Source organism: Passer domesticus (assembly GCF_036417665.1).
Source record: "Passer domesticus isolate bPasDom1 chromosome 26 unlocalized genomic scaffold, bPasDom1.hap1 SUPER_26_unloc_1, whole genome shotgun sequence".
NCBI lineage: Eukaryota > Metazoa > Chordata > Aves > Passeriformes > Passeridae > Passer > Passer domesticus.
Window position 1 is genome coordinate 654469 of NW_026989901.1, and position 8033 is coordinate 662501.

At 62.2% G+C, this 8033-nt stretch overlaps 1 protein-coding gene across 1 annotated transcript; it reads left to right on the forward strand.

The window, feature by feature from the left end:
- Window positions 1–3848: 3848 nt before the first annotated feature.
- Window positions 3849–7299, forward strand: LOC135291662 (uncharacterized). Its single transcript, XM_064405923.1, has 2 exons — window positions 3849–4823; window positions 6089–7299. Exons 1-2 carry the CDS (start codon window positions 3882–3884, stop codon window positions 6170–6172), a joined length of 1026 nt encoding a protein of 341 aa, XP_064261993.1. The 5' UTR covers window positions 3849–3881; the 3' UTR covers window positions 6173–7299.
- Window positions 7300–8033: the final 734 nt, after the last annotated feature.

The following is an 8033-nucleotide window of genomic DNA, read 5'->3' on the forward strand; positions in this document are numbered from 1 at the left end:
TGACAACGGTGGCCAGCGAGTGGCAAGGGTCAGTAGCCGCGCTCGTGGACAGATGGGCCCGGCTGACCAGGGCAGCCACCAAGCTCTGCAACACCTGCAGGACAGTAGCCACCAAGGCAGCTGAGAAGGAGGCCAATGACACCACCTGGGCAAGGTGCCTGCAGGACATGGCTGCCCATTATGTGACAGCTCAGGAAAACATGGTGGAGCTGGGTCAGGCCCTAGGCAGGGAGGAGGGGGCCGAGGTGGCGGCCGAGCATGAAGCCCGGGTGAGGGAAGATGCCAGGGTGGATGCCAGGGAGGTAACCACAGCCACCATGGTGAGACAGCGGGTGGAGGCGGCCCTGGGGCCGCTGGAGCGCTTGGTGACCGTGTGTGAGAAAGCCACTGCGTTCCCCCGGGAGCTGCAGCGCCTCCTCAGGGACTTCGAGGCCGCCCTGAAGGGGACAAATGAGGCATCCCCTGATGTCCCCGAGGCCTTGGTGGCCATGGTGGCCAAGGCCGAGCAGCTGTGGGAGGCCAACGCCCGCCTGGCCCAGGAACACCTGCTGGAGACACTTCAAGACATCAATTTCTATTTCACTGGTGATCTCACCAGCCCCAGTGACTGTGAGGTGGCCAAGCGGTGCCGAAGAGCCACCGAGGACATCCCAAGGCTCCTTCAACCCCCAGAGTGTGCCCAGAGCATCCCCAATGTGTCCCCAGTGAGCGTGGAGCTCCAAGAGGTGCAATGGTGTGGGGGGAGAGGGGGTCAGAGAGGACACTGGAGGGGAGGGGGCATGGGGCGGGGAGGGGGCAATGGGGGATGGACGGGTCACGAGGGGTGGTGGGAGGGGACGAGCGATCACAAAGGGGACAGGAGGGAGTGGCAGGAAGGTGACAGAGGGGTGGTTGGGAAAGTGGGGGCAGGGGGCAGTGGTGGATGGGGGGACATGGGGAGTTGGGGATACAGGCACTGGCGGGGGGTGGCAGGGGCTACGAGTGTCCTGGCAAGGCTAACAGAGGGGACAGCAGAAGGGCAGAGGATGGGAGTGGCTATGAAGGGAGGGGCTGACACCTCCCCTGTCCCCTCCCCAGCTGTCCCCAGCCCTGCTGCAGCCACCGGTTGCCGTGGTGGCCACCCTGGATGACCTGCTGGCCACCCTGCCCAGGCGGGACACGATGCTGCTGAGGTCTGCAGAGAGCCTGCACTGGGGCCTGGCGGACTTCACCAGGGGGCTCTGGGCCACCCTGTACCACATTGACGGCACCTGGTGGCAGCAAAATGTCAGCTCCGATGATGATGATCCTCCCATCTCCCTGAGCCAGGCCCTGGATGCCTACAAGAGCACCCCAGGGACCCCCAGGAACCGCATGACAACGGTGGTCAGCAAGTGGCAGGGGTCAGTGGCGACGCTTCTGGACAGCTGGGTCCAGCTGGCCGGGGCAGCCACCGAACTCTCCAACACCTGCAGGGAGGTGGCCACTGAGGCGGCCGACAGGGTGGCCACCGCCACAGCCCGGGCCATGGAGCTGCAGCACAAGGCTGCCTGTGGTGGGACAGCTCAGGAAAACATGGTGGAGCTTGGTCTGGCCCTGGGCAGGCAGGAGGGGGCCCAGGTGGTGACCGGGCATGAAGCCCGGGTGAGGAGAGATGCCATGGTGGCTGCCAGCGAGGTAACCAGGGCCACCAAGGAGACACGGCAGGTAGAAGAGGCCCTGGAGCTGCTGGAGCGCTTGCTGGCCGAGTGTGACGAAGCCACCGCCTTTCCCCGGGAGCTGCTGCGCAGGCTCAGGGACATCGAGGCTGCCCTGGAGGGGACAAATGAGGTGTCCCCCAATGTCCCCGAGGACTTGGTAGCCAAAGTGGCTGAGGCTGAGCAGCTGTGGGAGGCCAACACCCACCTGGTTAAGGCTCACCTGCTGGGGACAGTTGATGACATCATCGAGTTCTATTTCACTGGTGGTCCCGCCAGCCCCAGTCCGTGTGGGGTGGCTGAGCGGTGCCTGAGAGCCACCGAGGACATCCCAAGGCTGGTTCAACTCCCGACACGTCCCCAAGGTGTCCCCAAGGTGTCCCCAGTGAACATGGAGCCCCAAGAGGTGCAATGGGCTGTGGAGGGAGGCGGGGGATGGCTGGAGGGGAGAGGGGTTTGCAAAGGGGACAGGAGGAAGTGGCAGGAAGTGGAGAGGTGACAGAGGGGTGGAGGGGAAAGTGGGGGGAGAGGGCAATGGGGTATGGGAGGGACACGAGGGTAGGGCACAGGGCGTCTGGCAGGTGGTGGCAGAGGGGACAGCAGGGGGTGGCAGGGGCTAGGAGTGTGGTGGTAGGGGGTGACAGAGGGGGACAGCAGTGGGGCCAGGGGGTGGGAGGGGCTCCAAGGGGAGGGGCAGGGAGTGGCAGAGGCAACAAGAGGCTGACAAAGGGATAGAGGGGACAAAGGGGACCCCTCGGGAGCAGGGGGCCACCACACGAGGCCACAAGTGCCATGAGGTCTCTGACACCTCCCCTGTCCCCTCCACAGCTGTCCCCAGCCCTGCTGCAGCCACAGGTCACCGTGGTGGCCATCCTGGGCAAGCTGCTGGCTACCCTGCCCAGGCGGAAGAAGATGATGCTCGGGTCCTCAGTGAGACTGTACTCGGACCTGGTGGCCTTCACCAGGGGGCTCTGGGCCACCCTGAACTGCATTGATGGCACCTGGTGGTGCCACAATATCACCTTCGATGATGATTACCCTGTCACCTCCCTGAGCCAGGCCCTGGCTGCCTACAAAAGCACCACATGCACCACCTGGTTCCATGTGACAATGGTGGTCAGCAAGTGGCAGGGGTTGGTGAATGCGCTTGTCAACAGCTGGGCCGGGCTGGCCAGGGAGGCCACCAAGCTCTGCAATGCCTGCAGGGAGGCGGCCTCTGAGGCAGCCTACATGGTGGCCCAGGACATGGCCTGGGCCAGGGAGCTGCAGGACAGGGCTGCTCGTGATGGGACAGCTCAGGAAAACATGGTGGAGCTGGGTCAGGCCCTGGGCAGGGAGGAGGAGGCCAAGGCCGCGCATGAAGCCCGGGTGAGAAGAGAGGCCAGGGTGGCTGCCAGCTGGGCATCCAGGTACACCATGGTGAGACAGCGGGTGGAGGAGGCCCTGGGGCTGCTGGAGCGCTTGGCGACCGCGTGTGACAAAGCCACTGCGTTCCCCCGAGAGCTGCAGCGCCTCCTCAGGGACACTGAGGCTGCCCTGGAGGGGACAAATGAGGCATCCCCCAATGTCCCCGAGGACTTGGTGGCCAAGGTGGCTGTGGCCGAGCGGCTGTGGGAGGCCAATGCCCGCCTGGCCAAGGACCACCTGCTGGGGACACTTCCAGACATCAAGTTTTATTTTGGTGGTTGTCCTGCCAGCCTTAGTGCCTGTGGGGTGGCCGAGCGGTGCCAAAGAGCCATCGAGGACATCCCAAGGCTCGTTCAACAACCGGCGTGTCCCCAGAGTGTCCCCGCCAGGTCCCCAGTGAGCGTGGAGCCCCAAGAGGTACAATGGGGAGCGGGGAGAGAGTGGGACAGAGGAGACATGGCGAGGGAAGGGGGCAATGGATGTTGGAGGGTTGGAGGCACCCGGGGGGGCACAAGGGGCATGGCGGGAGCGGATGGACAGTCACAAAGGAGGGAGTGGCAGGAACAAGAGAGATGACAAAGGGGGGCAGGGGACACAGGTAGGGGACAGTGAGGGATAGGTGGGACATGGGGGGAAGGGGACGGGAGGGCGGGCAAGTGGTGGCAGAGGGGACAGCAGTGGTGGCACAGCAGTGAGACCAGGTCCCTGACACCTCCTCTGTCCCCTCCCCAGCTGTTCCCAGCCCTGCTGCAGCAACAGGTCACCGTGGTGGCCACCCTGGGCAAGCTACTGGCCACCATGCCCAGTCTGGAGGAGGAGATGCTGCCCGTGTCTGCATTGCGCCTGTACTGGGACCTGGTGAACTTCACCAAGGAGCTCCGGGCCACCCTGCACCACACTGATCACACCTGGTGGCGCCGCAATGTCATCTGCGATGATGATGACCCTGTCACCTTCCTGAGCCGGGCCCTGGCTGCCTACAAGAGCACGCCATGGACCCCCTGGGACCATGTAACAATGGCGACCAGTGAGTGGCTGCACTCGGTGGCTGTAGTTGAGGAGAGCTGGACTGAGCTGACCTGGGCAGCCACCAAGCTCCACAATGCCTGCAGGAGGGTGGCCGCTGAGGCGGCCGACATGGCAGCCACTGCCACCACCTGGGAAAGGCACATGCAGGACAAGGCTGCCCGTGATGGGACAGCTCAGGAAAACATGGTGGAGCTGGGTCAGGCCCTGAGCAGAGAGGAGGGGGATGAGGTGGTGGCCGGGCATGAAGCCTGGGTGAGCAGACAGGCCAGGGTGGCTGCCAGCAAGGCAACAACGGCCACCAAGGTGAGACAGTGGGCAGAAGTGTCCCTGGGGCTGCTGGAGCGCTTGGTGGCCGCGTGTGACGAAGCCACGGCGTTCCCCCGGGAGCTGCTGCACAGGGTTGAGGACATCGAGATGACCCTGGAGGAGACAGACGGGGAGTCCTCCGATGTCCCCGAGGACTTGGTGGCCAAGGTGGCCGAGGCCGAGCGGCTGTGGGAGGCCAACATCCATCTGGCCAAGGATCACCTGCTGGGGACACTTCAAGACATCATCAAGTTCTATTTCACTGGTGCTCCCGCCAGCCCCAGTGCCTGTGGGGTGGATGAGCGGTGCCAAAGAGCCATCGAGGACATCCCAAGGCTCCTTCAACCCACGGAGCATCCCCAGAGCATCCCCAAGGTGTCCGCAGTGAGCATGGAGCTCCAAGAGGTGCGACCGGGTAGGGGGAGAGGGGACAGAGGGGACATTGGTGGGGGAGGGGGCACAGTGGGGGAGGGAGCAATGGGGGATGGATGGGACATGGGGCTGGCAGGAGGGGACAGGGGCTTATGAAGGGCACAGGAGGGAGTGGCAAGAAGGGGGGTGGTGGGGAAAGTGGGGGTTAGGGGGCAGTGGAGGATGGGAATGACTGGGTGGGGAGGGGACAAAGGGGCTGGCAGGGGGTGGCAGAAGGGACAGCAGAGGGTGGCAGGGGCTAGGAGTGTGGTGGCAGGGGGTGGCAGAGGGGACGAGAGGGTGACAAAAGGACAGAGGGGAGACAGCAGAGACGTCCAGGAAGAGGAAAAAGGGGACTTTGGGGGGGCACAGGGGCCACCCCTGGAGGCCACAAGTGCCACCAGGTCCCTGACACCTCCCCTGTCCTCTCCCTAGCCGTCCCTTTCACAGCTGCTGGAGACTCTGGTGTCCGTGGTGGCCACCCTGGGTGAGGTGGCAGCCACCGTGACCTGGCCATTCTGGGGCATGCGGCATTCTGAGCCCCCAAAGTCCCTGCACATGGCCCTGGGGAGATTCACCTCGAGGCTCCGTGAGACCCTGGGCCATGGCGGTAGCACCTCCCTGGGAGATTCTGGTGTCCCCTGCCTGCGACTAGCCTTGGCCACCCTTGGGGCCACCCCTGGGACTAGTCAGGCCAATGTGAGAGCCGTGGCCAGTGACTGGCGGGAGTCAGTGGCCAAGCTCGTGGACAGCTGTGACCAGCTGGCCAGGGAGGCCACCAAACTCTGTGACACCTGCAGGAAGGTGGTCACGGACCAGCAGCTGATGGTGGCCCTGGACACGAAGGAGGTGGCCTGCAAAATGGCTACGCACGATGCCCATGTAGCGGCAGCCACCAACGAGGCCATGGGAGAGGCCATGGCAGCCACCAGGCGGGCAATGCCAGCCACCAGGAGGGGACATTGGGCAGCAGTGGCCAAGGGCCCGCTGCAGCGCTTGGTGGCAACATGTCACAGAGCCACCTTGTTCAACTGGATTTTGGAGTGGCGGCTCAGGGACATCGAGGCCACCCTAAAAGGGACAAATGAGGTGTCCCCTGATGTTCTCCAGACCTCGGTCACCAAGGTGGCCGAGTTTGAGTGGCTGTGGGTGGCCAGCACCCGCCTGGCCAAGGATCACCTGCTGGGGACACTTGGGGTCATCGACAACATCCTCTTGAGTCCTTGTGGTGGCCACAGTATCTTTGATGTCCCCAGCAGACACACGGTGGCCAAGCGGTGCCAAAAAGCCATCGAGGACATCCCAAGGCTGCTGCGGAGACAGTGACGTCATCAGGGCAGTGACATCCCTGGGAAGACTTGTGGCCACTCAAGTGCCACCAGCTCCTCGTGTCATCAAAAGCCCCTCAAGTGCCACCAGTCTGGGACAGAACTGGTGCCACTGGATGGGTGGCACTGCCATGTCCCTGGTGCCACCTGTGTGGTGTCCCCGTGTCCCCGCAGTGTCCCTGGGGGTGGCCGAGGACGGTCACCTGCTGCTGGCCCTGCCCGTGCTGACTGCCAAGTGGTTTGGCGGGGGGAGAGGACCTCGCAGTGTCACCTGGCCACCAGAGGGCCATGGCCCTGCGGGGGGTGGGGCCTGGGAGGTGACATCACCTCGTCCTGCCCCTGTCCGGCAGGTGCCATTCCTTGGACATTCGCTCTGGCTCTGGGGGAGATCAAAGCGGCACTGAGAGACCAAAGGGACAATGGGAACGGTTGCCCTGATTGATGAATGGAAAAAGAGATTTGCCTTTGCAAATAATTGGGGCTTGGTGCATTAATTAATTAATTAATGCTGACATCAGCAACCCAGTGCCAGCCCAGTGACCCCAGTCCTGTCCCAGTGCCACCAGCCCAGTGCTCCCAGTTCCATCCCAGTGCCAGCGCCCCATTGTCCCCATACCAATGTCACCATCCTAGTGGCCCCACCCTGTCCCAGTGTCCCCATCCTGTCCCAGCATCCGTGTCCCTGTTCTATCCCAGTGTCCCGAGTTCAGTCTTACTGTCACCATCCCAATGTCCCCAGCCCCATCCCAGTGCCACCAGTTCAATCCCAGTGTCCCCATCCCAGGGCTCCTATTTGTGCCCCAGTGTCCCCAGTTCCATCCCAGTGTCCCCACTTCTGTCCCACTGCCACCATCCCAGTGCCACCAGCCCAATGTCACCAACCCAGTCCCATCCCAGTGTCCCACATCCTGTCCCAGTGTCCCTGTCCCAGTGTTCCCAGTTGTGTCCCAGTGTCCCCAGTCCCATCGCAGTTCCAAAACAGTGAAAAAAAGGAAGAATTTACAAATTCTTCTCTCGTCACCAGAGAGTGACCACACGACACAATGGAAGCGCAAGGAGAAATAAAATAAATTGGTTTAATGCACAAGATGGCGTGGAGGCAAGTCAAGGGTTAAAACCAAATAAAAGAACATCTGAACTCACAGGAATGTCTGAATATGTACAAATGATTATCCCAGAATCACAGAATCACCAGGTTGGAAGAGACCTCCAAGACCATCGAGTCCAACCCATGCCCTGACACCTCAACTAAACCCTGGCACCCAGTGCCACTTCCAGTCTTTTCTTAAACATACCCAGGGATGGTGACTCCACCACCTCCCCAGGCAGACCATTCCAGAACTTTATCACCCTTTCTGTGAAAAACTTCCTACTATCCAACCTGTATTTCCCTTGGCACAGCTTGAGACTGTGTCCTCTGGTTCTGTCACTGCTGCCTGGAGAAAGAGACCAACCCCACCTCACTACAACCACCCTTCAGGAAGCTGTAGAGTGATAAGGTCACCTCTGAGTCTCCTTTTCTCCAGGCTAAACAACCCCAGCTCCATCAGTTGTTCCTCACAGGGCTTGTGTTCCAAGCCCCTCACCAGCCTCGTTGCCCTCCTCTGGACATGCCCAAGTATCTCAACATCCTTCCTAAACTGAGGGGCCCAGAACTGGACACAGCACTCAAGGTGTGGCCTCACCAGTGCCGAGTACAGGGGAAGGATGACTTCCCTGGTCCTGCTGGACACACTATTCCTGATACAGGCCAGGATGCCCTTGGTCTTTTTGGCCACCAGGGCACACTGGTTGCTCATGTTCAGCTGGCTGTTGACCAGCACCCCCAGGTCCTTTTCTGCCTGGGCACTGTCCAGCCACACCACCCCCAGCCTAT